Consider the following 24,914-nt stretch of genomic DNA (forward strand, 5'->3'; position numbering starts at 1 on the left):
ACAGTTTTTTTAAAAAAACTGTTCTTAACACTTCTGAAATGCATGACAAGATTATAAGGTTTCATGAAACACAACAGATTTGGTTTGCTTATCCAGACGGAAAGAGAAAGAGAGAGCTAATTTCAAGGGTGGATCTCTATTAATACTGGTAAGGATTCTCGAAAAGATATATTCATCAGACAATGTGTGACAAGAATCCAACAATAAAATTTAATGTGCTGCAATAGCTTTCTTATTTTTGTAAACAGACTATACAGATATAGGGCCTTTCTATGGATTCATCTTCTCCAGGATGGACTGCACAGATGCCATACAATCACCCAGATTATGTCACCTCAACAAGCTCTTCTATTCTCTCTGTTTTCCAGCAATTGGATTGTAGTTGCTAGGAAACAGTTCTCCTTTCTCCCAGCATGTACTATTAGCAGGCCTGGGTTTTGGGGGGGGGGGGGTTGTGAGGGGGGGATGTGGATGTGCCAATGCCATAGGCAGCTATTGGATGAGGCCTTGCATTCCTTGCCTCTGGAACAGAATATTGCTTTAAAAATTACATAAATTAAATGAATGAATGAATGAATGAATGAATGAATGAATGAATGAATGAATGAATGAATGAATGAATGAAACATGACCCCTTGGTTGTTTAATATCTTGTTGCAAAATGATCCAATTTGTTTATGGGCTGTCTTCATTCAAAAAGATGTTTGCCATCTTTTTAATGGCATACCTTCTGCCTTTGTTTTTTTCAGAGGTGTTCTCCCTCTCCATTTTGTGCCATCTTTTTAATGCCATCAATAATTACAGTTAATGCAAACATCCACATGTGTTAGGCATTAGGACATTGCCAGGATTTCCCCTTCTAGGAGCTCTTTTGTTCAATCATACATCTTTACATTCAGCAAAACAAACAAATAAATAAATAATAAAAATGTTAACAGATGCCATAAACCAAGGACACTTTGGAAGCAATAACTGAGGCAGCAACAGACACCAAGAACTGTATACATACATTACTTAACTGCGCAGGCTTTTCGTATATCATTTATAGAAGCCATCACCGACATCTGAGCAAAAAGGAGCAAAACTAAAGCTGCATTACATTCCCAGTGAAGTTGCTAAGCATAGGGTTTTTTTTGTTCACAAGAGGCCACACTAATTTCACAGCACATGAATGAGATGGTGAACTGGGCTGCCAGACATCACAACATGTGACAGGTGTAATAAGTCAAATTGTTTGATATAAACGAATGTATGATCTATATGGTTTATGATATATAGAAATATTTGAAATTGAAAAATGGGATAAATTGTTTATCTAAGATGGAAACAGAGACTAACAGTTTGGGCATACAATATTAAAAATAGTTAAGGATGTACTGCTTAGAATAATGGAGAATATATATATGTTTTAGATAGAGGAAGCTAATAAAAGTAAGGGAAAGGGGACAAAGGGTAGGAAAGCTGTTGGAAGTCAACAAAAAGGGGGGGGGAAAGGGAGGGGGTTAGAGATGAAAAAATTGGGGAAAATTGAATGTAAATATGAAAATAATGGATTCTAACTCAATAAAAAATTTTTCAAAAAAAAACAACATGTGACAGGTGCTTCACACATGTGTGTTTATGATACAGAGGTTCATTAACTCAGACAGGAAAAGGAGATACTCAAGAGGTGGATTTCTAAAATGACGATGACGACTTACACATTCCATGCAACATGATACTATAATTTTCTCAATGGACGTAATTACTATAGAAGCTGAGCATCTAATGAATTATGTGAAGACTAAACAAAGTATTCCTTTACTGGCAAAGCATCTGCAGCTCAGAATGCTGCAGCTCAGTTATTGGGAGTCAGGAGGAGGAACATGAATATTACTCCCATTTTGCAATCACTTCATTGGCTCCCTGTCAATTCAAGGTATTGGCTATCACATACAAAGCTCTTCTTGGCCTTGGTCTGTCCTATCTTTGGGACTGCCTCTCTCCATGGCAGCTTTGCCCATTTGAACAGGGCCTTCTGCAGGTGCCCTCTTGTACATGGGCAAAGTCAACAGCACATGTGATGGCCCCCACCATATGAAACAGCCTACCTGAAGAGGTCAGGAAAACTTCCACTCTCCTGGCTTTCTGTAAACAATGCAAAATTGAATTTTTGAGAAGGCTTTTTTACTCAGCTAGGAGGGCTATAGTGTACGGAACTGGTCTCAAAGAGATGCATAGTGAAGGGATAGGGACTATAGACTGTTCTGTTTCAGAGGGCATTTGAAGGAGACTGAACTGTTCAGCAGATTTAGCTCCGTGTCTTTAAATCTGTGTGTGTTTTATCTGTTAGTGGACTCTTACGTTCCTGAGGTTTTCTGTCCCCCAGGACCAGCATTTGTGGGAGGGCAGAGGACAGCAGGAGGAGGAGGGGAGGCAGGAATGTTACGTTTCCCTGACAAAAGTACCTTGTATGAGCAGAAAATCCAACATGTGTAAGAAACTGGGCATTTTATCCTCTCTTTTCCATAACTTCCCTTGCTCTTCTGTTGCTTGTAGCTCTGGGTATAAATTTCTCTGCCAACTGAACATAATACTTTCTGCATCTTGCAAAGTCATTTCTGCTTTGCTGATCTTTAATGTAATACAAGAATCTTTCTTATTTTGGCTGCAGCAAACTCATACAACTTCTCCTCTGGCATTTGCTTTTTGTTCATTTTGTGGCAATTGCAATATGAATCACCAAACATCGTTAGAAAAAAAAGTACAATGCTACTACAGTGGACAGTACCAATATGTTTCATTCCATCTTGTACCATAAAAGGTGTAGGTTGCAACATGAAGAATTAAAATAAACCTGGTATCATTATAGAGAAGAATTTGTCAAATATATTGCACGCAGATAAAATATCTGACTGCTTTATCAAATATGTAGCCCACTGAATAATGCTTTGAAAAGAAAAATCACAGTATTTAAACGGACAACTCAGTAGATGTGTATAAAGGACAAAACAAAGACGACCACAAGGGAGTTGGGTTTGCCCACATGTGATATGGTCTAATACACTTAAAAGACAGAAAGTTGTCATAGGAGTCTACCTTTGAAGACACAGCTTACAGCTTTCATAGGAAATCCTGCAGGTTGTCCTTATGTTTTGACACATTATAGGAATATATTCAGTCAGATAAGTAGAAAATGTCCTTAATCACTAAGGAATAGTAGAGTCCATGAAAATGTGTTTGATGCTCTCAACTGAAGAAAGTAATGGACCTGTCATTCTTAATAGTAACTTCGTAAGGGGGCATTATCAAAGTTTACTAAATATTTTGCAGTAAATTTATGATGGGGGGCGGAATCTGTCACTAGACAAAATTAATTTTCCTGAGTATAAAGAGAAGGAAAACAACAGACCTCTGTACAGAATCTGCAAGACAAAATAGGGGGTGATTTACTTTTCATTAACAAAAGTATATCTTGTGACACTTAAGCATTCAAGAGTGTAATGCACAGAAATATCATGGACTGGGGTTCCAGCTGTGTGGACCTTATCATTTATTTTATAAGCATGGAGAGGTAAAACCATAGAATCACAATTCAGCAGAATAATCCACTCGTATTCTCACTTCCTCATCCCCCAAACTTGGAGAGAGAAAAAATCGTAGAGTCTGGCAGATTCAATGACCGCAGTCTGCCTTCTTCAAACCTTTTCAGAGGCCCTTAGCACTTGCTCAGCCAAGAGCCTACATACAGTCTCCACACACAAACTCCCAGATCAGGAACTGAATTTTGTTCTAGCAACCTATTTTAGAATCTCTCCAAAATATTTTATGCACATACGTTAATTATATAGTTACTTAAAAGGGGGCAACTTATCACTTTACCTGAATGTATCAATCTCAAAAGTGTGTGTGAATTCTGCAAAGCCAGGTATATTTTCAGACCTAAAGTGTAACACTGTATACATACTATATAGTCACTGCCACTGAATTTGATTTATATTGATCTCTTTACTGCTGGATTCTTAGCCTTTTCCATTGTCATGTTAAACACTTTCCATTCCAATGATGAAATCAAATGTGATTTTATAAGATAATTTACCAGTATTCAAAGTCTGAGGAGTCAATGAACATGCACACAGGCTTCTCTGTTTCTCAAAACCTGCATTGGGAGTTCTACACATGTTCAGAATTTTTCAGCCCTTCCACCCCATCTTTCCACCCCCAGCATATTATTAACTATATAGTACATTTGGGGACCCTGAAGGACATGCAGGGAGCACCTCACACACACCACATTCCAACTATTTCTTCTTTCCCTTCCCTGACAGCCTGCATAGCCTCTCCCTTTTTCTGCTTCCTCCTTTCCTCTCACCCATTTTATGGGAATTTGAACCTCCATTAAATTTAATTGCTGAGTTAAAACAAAAAGAAAAAAGCCCTGGTAACAGGGATAGGTAATGGCCTGTGTGTGTGTGGGGGGGGGGGAGGGGGGGAATAGCTGCTGTGTGGGTAGAACCTAGAAAATCCAAACATTCCCATCCACATGGCAGCCATATAGGCTTTCCTGCAATCTTTCCCAAACTTTCTCTGATGTTGCCTCCTGGCACTGGTATTTAGGGTTCCCAAGGCCTGTATTATCATGAATAAGCTGTGTAATTATCATTAGCATTTCCTTTGTTTCTTTCATTTATAATTTTATTTCCCCCAAACATACAGCAGATAAGAGGGCAAAGGCATTTCCTCTTGAATTATGACAGTATCAGCAACAAACAGAAACACTGCAAGGGTTGGCACACAGATCGCTTCTGCCCAGAGACTGGTTGACCACACTTACCTTGCTATGTGTGCGGCACATGAGGCAGTCACATTCAAAACAATATTGGCGCTTCAGTTGTTGCTGGCGTTCAGCACTGGACATCATTGTGTCAATATAGCTGATAGTGAGCTGCACCCAAACAATCAGGGAAGAGAGTTATATTTTGACAAAGAGGTTATAATATACATACTAGCTATATATACTATTAGTAGGGTTCCCAGAGCCCGTTGGTGGGGGGCAAACTCCTGGGGTTTGCCCTCTTGCCTGTGAATCCACCAGCGATCAGCGGGAGGTGGCAAAGCCCCCAGAGGTTGCCCACCACCAGCAGGCACCCCAGGAACACACGCAGCATGCATGCTCCCAAGGGGTGTGATGATGTCACTTCTGGAAGTGATGTCGTGCTGACTGTGAGAGTGTGCCCACACTTTGTTTGGGGCCGATTTGGGCCCCAAATGGGCCAAATTGGCCCTACATGGCATGCAGGAGCACTCTCATGATAGGACCAAAGTACAATAGCCTCATTTTTGTCATTTTAGCTTCTAGGGAGAATTCAGGCTTGATGTGAGCTAGAACCTACTTATTTGCCTTTTTGGACATCCATCGTAAAACTTTCCTCCATGGCTACATTTCAAATAAATCAATTTTCTTCCTGTTTGCCTTCTTCACTAACCAGATTTCACATCCACACACAGTAACGGGGAATACCATAGTGTGGATTATCTTGATCTTGATCTTCAATGATACATCCTTATCTTTCTAGTTCCTTCACAGCTGCCCTTTTAAGTCTCATTCTCCTTTTGATTTCTTGGTTGCAATCTCCTTTCTGGTTGATGACTGAGCCAAGGATTAGAAAATCTGTAACAATTTCAGTTTCTTCATTGTCAACCTTAAAATTGTGTAAGTTCCTTGACAGTCATTACTTTTGTCTTCTTGATGTTCAGCTAAACCTGTTCAGGTATTTTTTTTGTCCCCAATGTACCATATAAAGGTTTTGCCCCTTAAAAGGCATAGAAATGTCTCAACGAATGCAGAAAGTGTTGGCATATTATACTCAATTGTCATCAAGCATTTTTTTCCTACTCATTCAATGCTTGTTTTGAGAAAAATATAAAAAGCAATAGTGACTGGAAGTATGGAGAAAAGGGGTGTGATGTATTCCAGGCACATGGATCCAGTGTTAATCAGTGTTTCCATTCAGCATCTTGGGGTATCTTGATAGAACGTCATCCCTTGTAAAACATTATTCACACTGGTGTTGATAAAGGAATACCTGCTTTTAGAAAATGTGATTCCCTAATCTCTGTTTAAGTTTCATTTTTTGAAAAAATTAGCATTCCTCTTGTTAAAGGGTTGTTGGATGGTGAATTTACTGTCCTAGACAGTCAGCTCTGATAACTCAAGAAGAGTATTAACTTAAAGATACAAAAGGTGACAAGCATTGGCTAATAAGCTTTAATTCAATACAGTCAGGGTTGAAATACCTGAGGTCCTCTAGTTATTATGTGAATAGTATATGCTGAACATATAAAGTGCATGGCAATAGACAGCCACCCTAAGGGGCCAGCAAAAAGAGGTCCCAGCAGAACCAGGCCATGAATGGCAAATTGAACACAGACTGATTCAGTGTTATTGGGAGTAGTGTTTAGAGTAAGAGCCAACTGATATTTGGGGAGTTAAAAAAAATAGTGATAATTCAATTTCTCCCTGAATGCATCACAGTAGTTTGCAGGAAACTTATTTTAATCTTCTTAGTATTCCCCCTCCCCTATTTTTAGCATGCACAAAGAGTTAAAATTCTAGCAGTCTCACACAGCAAAAATCCACAAAGATTGGACCACAAACTGCCATCATAGCAAAGACAAAGTTGTTATAATTGCCTTTGAGTGACTGGGAGCAAATTTGCAATTCATGTAACTTCATAATTAGAAACATACAGATTGTCAAATAACCACAGCTAATTGATGTAATGGTTTCCCTGTTCCCATGATTAGGCCTGGTTATGATTTCAAGTGTATATATTACATTCAGTCAGGAGTCCTTCCACTTCACTACAGCAGGAGAGCAGAAGAGCTTGGTCGAATCCACATTACTCATTCTAAGTCGCATGTTCCCCGCATTCCCCACGCAATCCCGAGTGCCAGTCACATTACCTCATTAAACAGACGCATTTCATTCGCATTTCTCCCGAATATGTGGTCACAGGTTTTCAACGGGAGTTTCACGGTGGCCGTGAACGGGCCAATGCGCAATTTACGCGTTTTTTTTAAAAACCACCCCCCTTCCTGTCTCTCCGGCCGTTCCGAGAGTTCCTATTGGCTGATTCAACTTGCAAGTGCTCCGTAGTCTGCAAAAGACTGTTTTTGACTTCATAGCATTGGATTTATTGATTATGCTGTTTCTGAATCAAATCTGGTAGTTTGAAAAATCATTTTGGGGTGAATCCATTCTCAGAACGGACTCGCAAAACTTCCTTTTTAACTGTTTTTTATTTTTTTATTTTATATTACTGTAATATCGAAATTATGAAATATCGAAATAATGACACTCCAAGGAAGTGAAACTTCAGTAAAATTCAGGCACTGAACTGTCCTGCATAGGAAATGCCCACGAAAGCTTCCCACATGCTTCCAAATTTCCAAAAAAGAAATGGGAGAGAGCCATCAGTGCTGTCAGTGGGGGAAAGAGAGGCATCATTATCTTCAATGATGTTTCTTTATAAGGCAAGATCGAAATAACGGAAAAGTGCGCTCAAAATTTTTTTTAAAAAATGGGCGGGGAAAAAGTCCCGCCCAAAAAAGCGGTTTTTGAGTGGCCATGTGACCGGAGGGACGCGCAAGAAAGACGGATTGGAAGCAGGGATGTGAACGAAGAGGAAAAAATCACGGATTGGAGGCAAACGGAAGATATCCGATAAACATGCGGGTAATGGGTGAATGTGGATTCGACCCTTGTTTCCATGCCCTGTGAATGCCAGCAGATTCCCAGTAATGTAACTGATAGTGTGATCCTAAGCAGAGTTATTCCTGTCTAAGCCCATTGATTTCAATGGGCTTAGACTGGTACAATTCTGCTTAGGATTGCACTGTGAGTTGCCTTAGATGCCACAACAAAAAGCACCATTTTAAAAAGAGAGAAAGATGGACAACTGAATCAGCATTGAGTTTTGACCTTGATCATACAGATTTGAGTAATGTGTCTACTGAAGACTTTTGACAAAGGACAAAGAACATCTCCTATTGACACCATGGCCCATACTCGTCTCCCCAAATGGAAGTAAATGTTGCCATCTGTTTCCAAGTAGTGTTTTGCTTCAGGAATGTTTCAAGTATTTTGTACCACTATGCAAAAGAACTCCTGGCCCCAACAGTTCATGGCTCATGTAGCTATGGCAAGTGGTCAATGATATCTTCAGGCTAGCGTAAGATTTCCAGAGAGTTGGTCATAATGATAGTAAGTACCAAATTGTTCACCATGTAAGTGCAAGGAAGACTACAATTACAGGAAATATGAGCAAAGAACAGGACATTAGATATTCTGAGATCAATTACTAAAATAAGTAAATAGTGTCAGGGTCTTAGCCCTAACAAAGCATCCTGAATGTGTGCCTCTGCTGATTATTCAGAGATGAGACTGACATACTGACAAGCTGATGGGTCTCTGCTTGCTCTCACCAATGACAGCACGTGGAAGAAGGTGACAGATGCCTGACACTGACAATAGTGCTGGCTGGGTCCCAGGTGAGCCATGGAGGTGTTCACAGTGCCACCATGGCTTGGTTTGTTTCCACCTGGTGTAGGGGCAGGAAGAAATGACAGTTGTGGCATATGCCTGCATTGCCTCCTGCATATGTACTGTTGCAAACCAAGTCTGTGTTAAGCCCCTGTGGGGCTGCTTGTTTAGAGCAGTAATCTCTTGTATAGTGCATGTTATCTCTTGGGCACCATGCAGATACCATGCCTATCTATGTCTTTCCTGGTGCCCACTTTTTCTTCACCAAAGCAAAGAGTTAGTTCTGGCTTTCATCACCTCCTTGGAGCAGGAGGAGCTTCAGAAGAGCCCAGGACGCATCACCTTTGGGTCTGCAGGGACTGCTCATTCAGGACCTCCCAACCTTTTTGTAATTGACTCCCTTGGGAGCCATTCTGTAACTGAACCTGCCTCCCATGGTGGCCGGACTGTGGCAGCACCCACTGCCTTCTTTCAAAATTCCAGAACTGCCCACAGGCTGATTGAGGATGGGGACTCCTTGAACTGACTCTGCACAGTATTAAATAAATAGGTCCTGCAATTCAGTCTTCTGGAGCCTCATTTTAAAAAATCTGCACCAGCAAAATATTTTTAACTCTTCTGTAATTACTAGTCAGTCTCCTTCATAGTTCCAGAGAAATTGTTTGACATCCCATCCCCATGATAATGAGCTAAGACTTGCCTCTTACAACTTCCACAATTTTTGAGCAGCGTGAATGTGTAAATGCCATTAAGAGGTAAGTTCAATTTTAAATTGGAGGGGGGGGGGAAGCATGATAATGATTAAGTTTTATTACTAGGAGACTATAACTTTTTTGTCCTTAAAGTTTTTTGTCCTTTTGTCAGATTGATACCAATCTGATCTGGATAATAAATTGGAAAGTACGTTGGCTTGTAACTACTGAAAATGCAATGAACCCCTAAGAGTTTTTTCTTTAGTTAAGATATAAAAACTTAAAGAAACTTGTGAAAACTAGTTGCTGCAGCAATAACATATTTCTTTATTAATTTATTTAAATTGTTTTGATATGGAATTATTTTGGCTAATTATACAAACTGAAAATCTGCTACAACATTTTAATACTGAATACAGTAAAATGTTATTTTAACAAGCAACTGGCCAGTTTATGCCTGCAGCCCCTCTGTTTTAAAGTTCCTTTAGAGCATTCTCAGCATAATTTTTAATTCAAAATAAGCCACACTAAGGTCAATGCAAATAAGTACACAAGTCTACACCCTTGCCATAATTGCAGTCTATTGATACCTGCAATACAATGTGTAAAATAGAATAATGTTCAAGATAAGCTCCTTACAGTCAAATGTTATACAAGGGAGAAACAAGAAAAAAGGAGTGAGACAAGAATTAAGGAATATACACAAATATTGCAGATAAGTAAATGTAGTTGTATGTACACTTGTGTGAGATCCAGTATTAGATAGTGAGAATGGTCAAGGAAGACGTCATATCGTATTTTGCTTCACAGGTTGCAGTGGGAGAGGGGGGTGTTGTGAAGAATTTCTCTGACAAAAAAACACAAATCATTTCAGAAGCACATCTCTTCAAGTCATTTTTAATACAACCAACAAGGAAACTACCCCTGCCTTGTTACCTTTCTTGCCAATGAAAGCTTTACTGCTTCAGCATGGTTTCAATCTGACAAATGCTTATTGTTGCAATGATTTAGTGAATGCTGCATTCCACCCAGAAGTATCATAAGTGTTTTTATCAGGGTAAAGGCACAAATACAAACTAAATGAAGTGCCTAGAGGAGGAACAGAGGGGGAAGAATTCATCAAGACAGCTGATGATTTATGAGGGGTAATGATTATGGGACCCAGACAGTGTAAAGAGAGGATTCCCTTTATCATCTTCTTCCTGATAGCTATGTGATAGGAAGTAGCATCAATATATCATCAAAGTGTTAAAGCTGGTGGACCTGCAGTCTGGAAGTTATTTAAGGAGATGCAGCTGCTGCAGGTGCCTGTGATGGAAGGGAGAACAAGTTAATTACCTTACCTCTTCACCTATCTGAATCTCCCGGATTGAGCGAAGGTGGAGCTGTGGACCCTGGAAGACTATCACACAGTTGGGATCACAATTGTTGTTCAGCAGAGACATGCTGGGAAAGGAAAAACAGCCTGATTATGAAAAATAATTATCTGTCACAGACAAGGATGACACTGTAATACTAATGACTCTGCCTCCACCCACTTCTATAACTGGGCTCTATTCAAAGTGCCTCAATAACCATCTAGCCATGAGGCAACTAATTTAAATTCTCTCTAATACCCTCAGTAAGGAGGGAGGATATCGGGATGTTTTACATATAATGTTCCCTATTTTATGATTCGTTTCCAACCATATGCTGGAAATTCATACAGCATTCAGCTGTATGTGCAAAATTATTTGCTTTATCTGGAAAAAATTCTACTGTGTTGAATATTTTTGCAAGTTGTTTTCATCTCCAAATTCCTTTCTTCATTATTGTACCAACAATTTCAGCGGCCCGGGGTGAGAGGGATAGCAATTCATTGCTTCTGAGTGAAAGAATATCGACAGTACCTGGGATAAAGGCCAACACCAACATCCTGCACCTCTCCATTACTAATGCTGAAGCAGTTACAGGTCACCTGTCAAAACAAGGTTAAAATCCAGGATCAGGATTACCAGAGTCATTTAGAAACTTCATGTCCAAGTTTTTAAAATCTTCAAACTAGAAAAGAACCTTCAAGCCCAACATGTAAATTATAAACTGGGCCTCACAAGGGACTTTGGGGTGGGGGCAGAGAAATCCCACCTCCCTAAACCATATTGCTCCTTCCAGGATATTATAAGCTCTTATGAGCTGTAGGCAAGCTCATTTAGCCATTCCTCTTTGACTCAACATTCTGAATATCAGTCCTTATCAAGTCACCGGGGGCATTTTTTTAAAAAACGAATGAACTAATCTTTTTCTGCATACTTAAGGAACTCCTCTTTCCCAAATATGTAGAAAACTTGATCTATTCTATGGGTTACTTCCTTTCATAAACTTTGCTAATAGAAAGTCTATTAACAGTGAAATCAATGGGCTCAGACTGGAGTAACTCTGCTTAGGATTTCACTGTAAATCTGCAACATAGTGATCAAAAAAATTTAACCTAATAAGCAGCAAAAAAAACACTACTATCCTTCGAAAGGTTGCAAAAATGCAAATTTAAATATATGCTGAGGTTCCATTTTCCAGCCCTGATGGGGAAAAATTGCAGATGAAATTTCATCCTATGGATGCTTGCAGTTACATTAATCGTAAATTAAAACATAAAATCTGCCAACAGAGTAATTTCACAGTCCTTGACAGCAAAGTTAATTTAAATGAATATACATACAGTAATAAAATGCCTTTTTAAAAGCTAGAAACCCCACCTTAATTAGTCTGTTATTTATTTAACCCATTCAAACATTCCCAGTCACTTACAAAAGTCATACATCTTAATTATGTCTCTCCTGCTGTTATTGGAAACTTAATTCCAGACAACACTTCTGAGTTAAGATTGGTCTATTTAAAATAGCAATTATATTGGTTACAAAAATATTGACTTGACTTTTCAGCACACAAAGGATGGATAATTCCCTCCAGGTGGAAGAAAACTCATCAGTTTCCCTAAAATACCAATCTGTCTACATGGCTTGCACCAGCCCAGTAAGTTTGCAGAACAATCTGTGCCAAGGGCTTCAAGAAAGGCTAAAGCCTATGTGCTTGATGGGGAGGGACACAGTTCAATGACAGAACACTAGATTTGCAAGCAGAAGGACCCAGTTCCATTCCATGTCATCTCCAGTTAAAACATCTCAGGTAGAAGGAAACACCTTTCTCTGCGTTTGACCCTTGGAGAGCCACAGTCAGTCAGGGCAGAAGACACTGAGCTAGATGGATCAGTGTGAGCTGGAATAAGGCAACTTCACATATTCATGCCTGCCAGTTGCACTCATGCTGTAACAGTTTGCTGAGAGAATAACCATGTTACACAAACATGTGTGTAACAAAAGCTTAGGGAAAGGAAGGCGCTTGGTCTTCTGCAACATGTGCATATATGTAACGAGTTTACAACTCTTACTCCATTACTCCAGTAAATTGCACAACAATTAATTTTAACAGGGACACGTAAGGATCACTTCAGAGTCACATATGGTTCAGCTAACTGTTGCAGACTCAGTTAAGAGCCTAGGGATCTAGTGCTGCTGCTAGAAAAGCAAGTTAATGCGGCTACACAAAATACCTTCTACAAATTCAGTCTTCCCTGGAAGACCTTGACATGGCTGACATGGACCCTGGATCCACGGTATGGTAACTTCAAGACTTTACTAATGTGATAGTAAAGTCTTGCCCAGGAGCCTTGTGCTGCCAGAGAGGGAGGGATAGAGTGAAGAAGAACAAGCTCCGCGTGCTTGTGATGGCTAAGATGGCAGCAGAGGCGTGAGCTGTGTTTTGAGCTCCGCCGATGAAAAACTTGTTTACTACCGCCATAAATAATAAAAGAAGAACTATGCTACAATTAAAGAGCTAAAGACGACAAATGATAAAGAACTCTGGCCAGCAGTGGGGGATGGGTTGGGATGTAAATTGGGTCTGTTTGTGAATTGAAATTGGTGTCAGTGCTGATTAAGCATAACTTGATAGTTTATTAATTGAATTGTATACTGCCCCAGAGTTTAATTGGACTGTTGCCTTTATTAGGAAATTAGTTAGTTAGTTGTGGCCCTAATTATAGAGAACCTAGACAGAGCTTCTCCTAAAAATAAATGGAAAAAGGAAGGGGGAAAAAAGAAATAGGAAAAATAAATCTCACTGCAAACTAGATTTTATGAAACTAAATGGCAAGGTCAGGAGTGGGAAATTGAATTGGAATTAGACAAGGGGGAGGGGGTGATTGGGTTACCTTACAAGAAGCTAAGTTAAACTGCCTATGGAATTCAAAATTACCCTTGGATTCCTTGGACGCCATTATATGTTGTGGAACATATTTTTTAGGCTATCACCATATGATATATTTGTATTAGAGACACATTTTGGATTAGGGCTGATACTCTCCCCTACTGTTGGTGGGACATTGTCTTGTAATGGCGGTGGATATAGGGAGGGTGGCCGGAATGGAGCCAGGGATCCCAGTCCTCTGGGGAAGAGGGAGATATGGCAGTGGGACACGGTCGAAGTGGAGAAGGTCATGGAGATACGGAAAGGCTCGGTGCCCTTCTAACCTACATCCCATCCCAAGACACACAGGTGTTGGAGCTAGGAAAGTAAACTCCCCTTCGACACTGATGTTGTGCAATGCCAGGTCCATAAACAATCAGAACCCTGCAGGATACCTTTGCAGCGGCTAATATGGACCTGGTATGCTTGACCGAGACCTGGGTGAGGGATGGCGAAATGTTTGCCTTGGGTGAACTGACCTCCCCGGGATACTCAGTCCTTCATCAGAGTCTCGAATGGGAAGCCGGGGGGACGCGTGGCAATCCTTATATTAGAGGCTTTCTCCTTCAGGCCGCTCCCCATCCCTGAGATCTCTGGCATTGATTGTGTAGGACTGGTGTGGAATGTCAAAGAAAGTTTGGCTATCTGCTTGGTGTACTGGCTGCCCAGCGCACCAGCAGATACCTTGCTGCGCCTGCTAGAGGTGGTTGCTAGGTGGGCCTTGGAGTATCCCAGACTGATAGTGTTGGGGGACTTCAATGTCCATGCTGACGATGCCGCCTTGGTGTGTCAGGATATAACATTTCCTCTGGCCAGAGTTACGCCATGTTTAACATTGTAGTTGTTAGCCTTTCTCTCCCTCCAGGTCCAGGTGTTATTTTGACCGCACTTTCCATGGGAGAGAATACTCTTATCTGTTTCAACAGCCAGAGACCTTGACGAGCCGAGCCTTCTCACAGAAAAGTTCTCATCGTCATGGAAGATGGGGGGGAGGCTGGGAATGAAGGGTTTGATGTATCACATGTTGTGCTTTCTTTTCCCATTCTCGACAATGACGGTGTTCAGCCAAGATCCTTTCTAGGCCTTGGAATATGGATACTTGTATCAGAGCCTAGTCTTGCAATAAACCTTTTGAAATCAAGAATTTGTGCTTCTTGCAGAAGGGGGAGACGAACTCTAGATAACAGGGATTCCACAGTCTGACATGGTGCAGGCTGCGGACTTGGTGTCGGCCATGGCAACGCTAGGACTTTCCCAATTAGTATAGGCTCCCACACATAAAGCAGGCCACATGCTAGACTTGATCTTCGGGGTGGGGTTGGATGTGGTTCTGGATAGGGTAGAGTTGGTGCCATGGTCAGGCCATGTGGTCTTGAAGGCTCGGCTGGGGTTGCCACGACCCCCCTGCAAGGGCAGGGAGCTAATTTATGCTCACTCGCGGAGACTCATTGATCCAATTGGTTTCCAGAATGTTCTGCAGGAACCGATGCTCCATGGCGGTTCGTTGGAAGAGCTGGTGGAGGACTGGCAAAGCCGGCTCTCCGAAGCCATCGACAAAATCGCACCCCATCGTCCTCTTTGCCCTTGCAGTCACCGAGCTCCCTGGTATACGGAGGAGCTTTGACAGAGGAAGCGGGAGCTGAGACGACTTGAGTGCGTGTGGCGGCGATCTCAGGATGAAGAGGCAAGAACATCTTATAGGTCGTTTATGAAATCCTATGAGGTGGCAGTGAAAGCTGTGAAGAAGGAATTATACACAGCTTCCATTGCGTCAGCTAGCTCACGCCCAGCTAAATTGTTTAATGTGTTACATTCATTGGTCTCCTTATCGGGTGGAGACCATCAACATTTGAATTCGGCCATTAGCTGTGAGGCTTTTGCAAGCTTTTTTCCTGATAAAGTCCTGTCTCTCCGCCACAATCTGCCAGCCACAATTGACACGGTAGGTGAACTAGAGGCCCCTTGGCCACCTTCAGGGTTGGTATTTGATCATTTCAGCCCTCTCTCTGGGGAGGAGGTGGACAGGATCCTGCAGGTGGTGAGGCCTACCACTTGCCTCCTGGACCCGTGTCCATCGTGGTTGGTGAATGCCATTGTTGGTGGACTACGGGACTCCTTGAAGGCTATTGTCAACACATCCTTGGGCTCTGGGGTTTTTCCCAGGGCACTAAAGGAGGCTGTGGTGAGGCCCTTGTTAAAGAAACCATCACTGGATCCCACCGACCCACTCAGTTACCACCCAGTCTCGATCCTCCCATTTCTGTGTAAGGTGATTGAGCGGGCGGCGGAGAAACAGCTGCAGTTTCCTGAAGGAGACCTCAGCCCAGGATCCCTTCCAGTCCAGCTTCTGCCCGGGCCATGGGACCAAGACACTGCTGGTCGCCCTCACGGACGATCTTCGCAGACACCTGGATCAAGGTGGAACGGCGCTGCTGTTATTAGGTCTTTCGGCAGCATTCGATATGGTTGATTGTGATCTTCTGACCCACTGCCTTGCCGACATGGGAATTCATGGGATGGCATTACAGTGGCTTGTCTCCTTTCTCCACGGTTGGGGACAGAGGGTGGCACTAGGGGAGAAGTTGTCATCCTGCTATCCACTAGTGTGTAGTGTGCCACAGGGGGCAATACTCTCCCCATTATTGTTCAACATCTACATGCACCCCCTCACCCAGCTGGTGCGAAGTTTCGGGCTTGGGTGTCATCAGTACGCTGATGACACCCAGCTATACCTGTTGATTGATGGCCGGCCTGGATTGGCCCCGGATGTCCTGGAGCATGCTTTTGAAGCCATGGCTGGATGATTGAGGCAGAGTCAGCTGAAGTTAAATCCCTCAAAGATGGAGATCCTGTACTTGAGTCATGGGAGCGCGGATTTGGGGCCCAGACTTCCTACACTTGATGGGGCGGTTCTTAAACTGGCTCTGAGAGTTAGGAGCCTGCGGGTGATCCTTGATGCCTCCTTGAAAATGGAGGCCCAGGTCATCGTTCTTCCATCTCCGACAGATCAGACAACTCACCCCCTATCTTTTGACCAGTGACTTAGCTACAGTGGTCCAGGCCTCTAGGTTAGACTACTGTAATACACTCTACACAGGGCTTCCCTTGAACTTGATCCGGCGGTTACAACTGGTCCAAAATGCGGCAACACATGTCATCACCAGAGTGCCTTCTAATGCACACATTACACTTGTATTGTGCCAGCTGCATTGGTTACCGGTGGAGTACCGGATCAGATTCAAGGTTTTGGTATTAACCTATAAATCCCTATGTGGACTGGGACCGGCAATCTTCAATCCAGCGACAAACAGCTATTAATGGCCCCTGGCCCCAGGGAGGCTTGCCTAGTGTCGACCAGGGACAGGGCCTTTTCGGTCATGGCTCAAACCTGGTGGAGCGCTCTGTCTAAAGAGACTAGGGCCCGGACGGATTTCATAGAATCATAGAGTTGGAAGGGGCCATACAGACCATCTAGTCCAACCCCCTGCCTAGTGCAGGATCAGCCTAAAGCATCTCTGACAAATATTCATCCAGCCTCTTCTTGAAAACTGCCAGTGAGGGGAGCTCATCACCTCCCTATGCAGCTGATTCCACTTTTGAACTACTCTGACCATGAAAAAGTTTTTCCTAATGTCCAGCCGGTACCTTTGTGCATGTAATTTAAGCCCATTGCTTCGGGTCCTATCCTCTGCTGCCAACTGGAACAGCTTCTTGCCCTCCTCCAAATGACAGTCTTTCAAATATTTAAAGAGAGTAATCATGTCCCCCCTCAACCTCCTCTTCTCCAAACTAAACATTCCCAAGGCCCTCAGCCTTTCCTCGTAGGGCTCAGTCTCCAGACCCCTGATCATCCTCGTTGCTCTCCTCTGCACCCTCTCGATTTTGGCCACATCCTTTTTGAAGTGAGGCCTCCAGAACTGCACACAATACTCCAGGTGTGGCCTGACCAAGGCAGTATAGAGAGGGGCTATGACCTCCTGCGATTTCGACGCTATGGCCCCTTTGATACAACCCAGGATTGAATTAGCCTTTTTTGCCACCGCATCACACTGACTGCTCATATTTAGTTTACAGTCCACTCTTACCCCAAGATCCCTTTCGCATATACTACTGCCCAGAAGTGTATCCCCCATCCAGTATTTGTGCTTCCCATTTTTGTGGCCCAGATGTAATACTGTACACTTGTCTTTGTTGAATTGCATCCTATTCGCAGCTGCCACTTCTCCAGAGTATTCAGGTCTTGTTGAATTTTAATTCTGTCTTCTTAGGTGTTTGCTACTCCTCCCAATTTGGTATCATCAGCAAATTTAATGAGCAGCCCTTCCACTCCTTCATCCAGATCATTGATAAAAATATTGAAAAGTATCGGGCCCAAAACCGAGCCCTGCGGCACCCCACTGGACACCTCCCTCCAATCTGATGAAACGCCGTTGACCACCACTCTCTGGGTGCGGTCCTCTAACCAGTTCCCTATCCACCAAACTGTCCTATAGTCCAGTCCACAGTCTTCCAGTTTGCCCATCAGAATGTCATGGGGGACCTTATCAAAAGCTTTACTGAAATCCAGATAAATCATGTCAACAGAGTTCCCCCGATCCAGTAACCTGGTCACTCGATCAAAGAAGGAAACCAGGTTGGTCTGGCAAGATCTGTTAGGGACAAAACCATGCTGACATCCCTGGATCACTGAGCAGTCCTTCAGATGCTTACAGATTGATCCCTTTAAAATCTGTTCTAATATCTTCCCAGCAACAGAAGTCAGACTGACCAGCCTATAGTTTCCCGGGTCATCCTTCTTCCCTTTCTTAAAGATTGGGATAACATTTGCTCTTCTCCAATCTTGCGGCACACCCCCAGTCCTCCAGGAGGCCTTGAAGATGATGGACAGTGGTTCTGCAAGTTCTCTAGAAAGTTCTTTCAGCACTCTTGGGTGTACCCCATCCGGCCCAGGGGATTTGTATTAATCCAGTGCAGCCAGATGCCTCTCCACAACCTCTCCGTCAATGTCAATTAGCCACTCAGGTGTCTAATTTGTTATCATTCTGCCGGGCCTACAAGACAGAGCTGTTCCACCAGGCATATATATGAGGAATAATAAATGTAAAACAGAGATTACAAGAAGTCCTATCGCTTGCATATTAGTATCAACTAGCCATAAAAATATAGGTCTCATGTTTCCATAGCATTCAAGGCCTTTTTTATGTAGAGAAAAATGTATCTAGAGCTCAAAAGCAGAATGTGAGGACTGTTAAGGAGAACATTCTAGCAGGTCTTAATGACCAATAAAATGCTTAGGAGAAGCAATCAAGTAACCAAGAATCAAAGCATGCAGAATTTTGTACTGTGAAATCAACATCATGAACTTGTAGTAAACCAGACACAAATTGTGAATGAATATCACAGATGTAATTTAGCTATTGCTTTTCTATGGTGTATGAGCTGCATTCTGTCTGTGTTTGAAGCTTCCAATTCAAGTATAGCCACAATTAGTTAGAAAAATAGCTTAATTTGGAACAGATGAAACCAGACACAAGTTGATTCTGCTACTTAATTTCATGAATGTAAAAAATGGTCATTTATGTACCCAAAACATCATCTGTGAATTCACATGCAGCATAAAACATCTAACAAAATATAGAAAATGAAATTAAGCTCCTAACATAACAGTGAATGTGGCATATTACCTAAAATTATAGACTAGGATATGGGAAACCCGGATTCAAATATCTGTTCACCTATGAATCTCATTGAGAGGCCTGGACAAGCTGCTGTGTCTCAGCCTTCCAGATTCTTGAGAAGCTAAAATATGGCTTTGGAGATCCACTGAGAGCAAAAGTAAATAAGGTTATGCCTACTTCATGAAGGCCCTTTCTCTCAAGTTATTGGAGCAATATGAAATTCTGATTAGAGCTTGAGAAGTCACTGTATTCACAAACTTCTCAGAGTTGGCTTCCGGTTTGGAATTAATAGAGACCTGACATGGTCCAGAAGCTGGGCTATCAAGAGTATCTGTTTTGGGCTTGCCAGGTGCTTGGATCGCCAGCAGCCACCCCTCCTCAGGCAGAGGAGGGTCTCGAACGCTACAAGACCACGAGAGCGCGTGATCTCGGTGACGAGGGGGTTCTGAATAAAGGATTTCCCCCACCACCTTGAGGTCCCCTCGGAGAAGGGCGAGCTAAAATCTCTACAGTGCTCTTTTGAGCCATTTGATTGGCATAAGGTCGCCAGAAACCAAGCCTCGAGACCAGATTTGAACAACTGGAAACAAAAAGAAACAGCACGAAGATCCCGCAAGGAACAAAAGAGGTAAAGATTGTTATCTTTCCGGAATTGAAAATAGAAGAGAGACCCACTCAAATTTTAATACAGTGGATGATTGGGACATAAGAGGAAAAGAGAAAATAAATTTGGGACTAAAAAGAGAGTTTGACAAATTTTAAAGCGCAAAAAAGAATTAAAGCATTTTTTGTTTATGGATACCTGCGGTCGCGGCAGAAGTAACAACCCTGAGAAAAGGGAGGGAGTTGGACTATGAGTGCAGCAAATATTGCGAGAGGACAGAGAACACTGAAGGAGTTGCCTAGAGAGGCCCAATTTGACGAGAAGAGTCAGGAACAAGGAAGCGGAAGAAGAGAGAAGATAGCGGAAGCAAAACAAAGCAAAAACCACAAGAATAAGGAGTGAGAATCGAAACGGAAGAGATTGCCAGCCATTCTAGGAATCAGGAAGTAAACAGAAAGTTACCATAGAGAAATTGCGCCCGACATTTTGAAAGCTTAAATTGGACTGGATTCTGAAAAAAAAAAGACTTTAAATTATTGGAATTAAGTAAAAACACTGGAAAATAAAACGGAGCTTAGAAAGAGAGCAGCTACCTGGCGGGGTGCAAAATCAAGTCCAGGCGCGATGAAGAAAGCGGAGAAGGAATGGCAGGTAACTATAGAAACAGCAATAGAAACACTGGGAAAAAATGCTGGAGGGCAACAAAGAGCTGAGTCAATCGATGCAGAAGATGGAGGACAGCATGATAAGAAGTATAAAAGAATTTGTGAAGTCAGAAATAACAGAGCTGGCAAGGAATATAGAGGGAGTTAAGAAAGAGCTGCAAACAACAAATCAGATGGATCAAGAAATGGAACAGAAAACTACAGAGCTGACATCTAACTTGAAAGAAGAAAATTGAGGGCTGCAGGAATGGATGGCTGTAATGGAATGTAAGATTACGGAAAATCAGCTGAGATTTAGGGGCGTGCCTGAGACTACAATGCAAGACGGCACAGGAGCAAATAACAGAAATTCTGGCGGAATTTTTAAATATGCAACCAGAAGAGAGAGCAACAGATTTGGATCTAGCACAGAGTCAATTCCACCTATGCGCAACAGAAGAACCTACCAAGAGATATTATTGTTCAATTGATAACAAGAAGAGTGAAAGAGGAAATCCTGAAAAAGCATTTTGAAAACCCTCTGTCAATAGAAGGTAATAGAGTGAGAATTATGAAAGAGCTTCCCAGAAGAATTCTACAGGAAAGGAAGAAGTACAGAGAATTGACGCAAAAGTTGAGAGATAAGAGCATAATGTACAGGTGGGAACTCCCAGAAGGATTGAGCTTCCAATTTCAGGCAAAGAGAATTACTATTAAGGCAAAGCATGAGATGGATCTATTTTTATTAGAAAATGACAAGGACTTTCCCAGAACAGACAGAAAATAATATGATGGAGTACCAATTAATATCTTGGAATGTTAATGGACTGAACTCACAGCAAAAACGAAAAGTAATATTTCATTGGCTAAAGAAACAAAATTGTAATATAATATGTTTGCAGGAAACATATAAAAGAGCAACATGCAAAGTTTTTGAAAGATGGGAAAGTGTCAAACAAATGTTGGAAATGTAAAAAACATGAAGGCTCAATGTATCATATGTGGTGGACTTGTGAAAAAGCTAAGCTATTTTGGTCTAAGATTTTTGCTGAAATGTCTTCAATTTTGAAAAGTAATGTAGAAAAATGTCCATAATTGTTATTAGTGGGGTTAAATATGGAAAATATTAATGTTAAAGACAGAGTTTTGGTATATTATATGATGGTGGCTGCAAGACTACTCTATGCTCAACATTGGAGACAGGAGGAGCTCCCAGAAATTCAAGATTGGATTCAGAAACTGTTGCATATGGCGAAAATGGACAAATTAACAAGGAAATTGAGAGAACAAAATCCAAAGGAATTTGCAGAAGATTGGAGTAAATTTAAAATATGTGTAGAAAAGAAATGGGATGTGAAAGATCAGTTGTGGTCTCTGGATAATTATTGAGTATGAGAGAATTAGAAATATAAGACAAAACTTTGCCTTAAATGTTAGTAGAAAAGCTACTTAGACTAAAGTTAGTTACTAGGGGAGAAGGGGTCAGAGGGCTGTTGGGAGTCAATATGGAAAAGGAGGAGGTGGAGGTGGTGGGATAGCATATATTGCGAAAAGGGGTATATTTGTTGTAAAACTTTTTGGAATGTATGTGAACCCATCCAATAAAAATTTCTTAAAAACAAAACAAAACAAACTTCTCAGAGTTTTCACACTTTGTGAAAAGTGAGCTGTTGCTCTCTTCACTGAGTCCACAATCCATTACAGTAGATGCCAAAGAGAGCTACTTGTTGTGTGATGAAGCAACTAAATGGCTGTTAGTAGTTAATACCCACTGTGGATAAAGAAATCTCTGCTAATTAGCTTCTCCTTGCAGCCCTGATCTTGTTATCACCATTCAGGATGCATACACTAACAAAGGCATTGCTTTTGAGGCTCTGCAGTTTTTGTACTTAGCCCCAGCAATCCAAGGACAATATGAACCCCTCCTCTGTAGGATACCTTTTTGATGCTAGTAGGAGCTTCCCTGCTCACAATTTATTGAGGGGGAAACTACCCAGCAGGGCCAGCAAACAGAAGTTAGCAGATTAAAAAAATAAACATGGAAAGGATGCAAAAGCTCCCCTGCTGTGCTGCTTCACAGTATCTGTGGAATGGAACAAAGTATAAAAACAGAAACATAGCTGGAAAAGGCTTTACCTCAGCACAGTGAACCTAGAATTAACTCACAGAAACTCCTAAAGATATTCTTTTGCTAAAGAAAAGCTCTTTGAATATTGTGGATCAACCATCTAACATTGTTACTTCTGGATGATAAAAGGGGCTGGTTGATCACCAGGAGCACTGAAGCAGATGAAATAAATACATTTTCTCTCTGATAATATACAGAACACGCAATACTGCTGCTGCCAGCCTTCACTAGGCAAGGATGCAACATTTCCCTCCCCAGCCAATTTGCGTGCAGGGCAGATCATCAGTGTTATGGCTCCACACATACACATCCCAGGCTGGAAAGGCAGGCTGTCCTTCCTTTAAATTATACCTTATCCCATGTTCACAGCCATAAAAAGGATTAATTTAAACAGTAGTTTTCTTATTTAAAAAAAGACTCTTATTCTTGAAACAGAAAGTATTATGCCACAAATTAAAATACTTTTTTTTTTAAAAGCCTTAAATTAATGCTCCAGGTAGAAGGGTTCCATTCTGGCTAAATCTTGGGACAAAACTAAGCAGTCAAGACTTGAGTTACCGTGTCTTGTGACTCAAACAGATAAAAAGTGTTAGCACAGCAGTGTAAGGAGAAAAATGAGCTGTGAAGTTCTAGATTCAAACATCACTCTTAAACTTAATATCTGGCTTTAGGGAGGGATCTCAGTCTCAGCCACTCATGTAACAACTCTGACCTACTTTTGTAGGTGTGTGTGGGGGGGGGGAGGCTTTCACTTGGCACCTAAGTTCCAAAGAACAGGTGGAAATAGAGAGAGCTTCACAGATGAAACATCACAACATCATAAGACCAGTCTTTGATAGTCACCCACCTCACTATAGAACATAAGGTTACCAATCTCCAGGTGGAGCCTGGAATTCTCCCAGAATTACAACTGATCTCTGGACAACAGAAATAAGTTCCCCTGGAGGAAATTACAGCTTCAGAAGGTGAAGTCTGTGACATTACATTCCCATTGTCCTTTCCCTCCTCCACAAACACTGCTCCCAAATGTATTGTCGAAGGCTTTCACGGCCGGAGAACGATGGTTGTTGGGGGTTTTCCGGGCTGTATTGCCGTGGTCTTGGCATTGTAGTTCCTGACGTTTCGCCAGCAGCTGTGGCTGGCATCTTCAGAGGTGTAGCACCAAAAGACAGAGATCTCTCAGTGTCACAGTGTGGAAAAGATGTAGGTCATTTGTATCTACTCAGGAGGGGTGGGGTTGAGCTGAGTCATTCTGTAAGAGTTTCCCAGGGTGTGGAATGCTAATGGCGGGAGGCTTCACTGTAACCTGAGGAGGTTCTTTTGCATATGGATTGGTGCTTGATGTGCTAATCTTCTCTGCAGGGCTATTGTCGGGTGTGGAGTGTTTTGTTGGCCTGGTGTTTTTCAGAACTGGAGCCCATGCTCTGTTCATTCTTAAGGTTTCTTCTTTCCTGTTGAAGTTTTGCTTATGCTTGTGAATTTCAATGGCTTCCCTGTGCAGTCTGACAAAGTAGTTGGAAGTGTTGTCCAGTATTTTGGTGTCCTGGAATAAGATACTGTGCCCTGTTTGAGTTAGGCTATGTTCAGCCACTGCTGATTTTTCAGGCTGTCCAAGTCTGCAGTGTCTTTCATGTTCTTTTATTCTTGTCTGGATGCTACGCTTTGTGGTCCCGATGTAAACTTGTCCACAGCTGCAGGGTATACGGTATACTCCTGCAGAGGTGAGGGGGTCTCTGCTGTCTTTTGCTGATCGTAGCATCTGTTGTATTTTTCGGGTGGGTCTGAATACTGCTTGAAGGTTATGCTTTTCCATAAGCTTTCCCATCTGATCAGTAATTCCTTTGATATATGGCAAAAACACTTTTCCTGTAGGTGACTGTTTTTCCTTGGTTGTTTGATTCATCCTGGGTTTGATTGCTCTTCGGATTTCATTTCTGGAGTAGCCATTTGCCTGAAGTGCGTGGTTTAGATGATTAATTTCCTCATTGAGAAAGCGCGGCTCACATATCCGTCTTGCACGATCCACTAATGTTTTCATTATGCCTCTTTTCTGTCGGGGGTGGTGATTGGAGTTTTTGTGTAAGTACCGATCAGTGTGAGTTGGTTTCCTGTAGACCTTGTGACCTAACTGAAAGTTTGCTTTGCGGATGACCAAGGTATCCAGGAATGAGAGTTTTCCCTCACTTTCTTTCTCCATTGTGAATTGTATGTTCAGGTGGATGTTGTTGAGATGATTCAAAAACTCCCTCAATTCTTCCTCCCCATGGCTCCAAATGATGAATGTATCATCCACAAACCGGAACCATACACTGGGTTTGTGGGGTGCTGATTCTAGAGCTGTTTTTTCAAAATGTTCCATGTAG

At 42.0% G+C, this 24,914-nt stretch overlaps 1 protein-coding gene across 1 annotated transcript in view; it reads right to left on the reverse strand.

Moving 5' to 3' along the window:
* The window catches only part of SMYD3 (SET and MYND domain containing 3), a 714,934-nt gene that overhangs the window by 128,038 nt on the left and 561,982 nt on the right, over positions 1-24,914 (reverse strand). The window contains exons 6-8 of the mRNA XM_054983157.1: positions 11,106-11,173; positions 10,560-10,662; positions 4,814-4,924 (exon numbers count right to left, since the gene is read on the reverse strand). Of these exons, the coding sequence (XP_054839132.1) occupies positions 4,814-4,924; positions 10,560-10,662; positions 11,106-11,173 (282 nt within the window). The remainder of the gene's footprint in view (positions 1-4,813; positions 4,925-10,559; positions 10,663-11,105; positions 11,174-24,914) is intronic.

This window comes from Eublepharis macularius, chromosome 1 (assembly GCF_028583425.1).
Source record: "Eublepharis macularius isolate TG4126 chromosome 1, MPM_Emac_v1.0, whole genome shotgun sequence".
NCBI classification, from domain to species: Eukaryota; Metazoa; Chordata; class Lepidosauria; order Squamata; family Eublepharidae; genus Eublepharis; species Eublepharis macularius.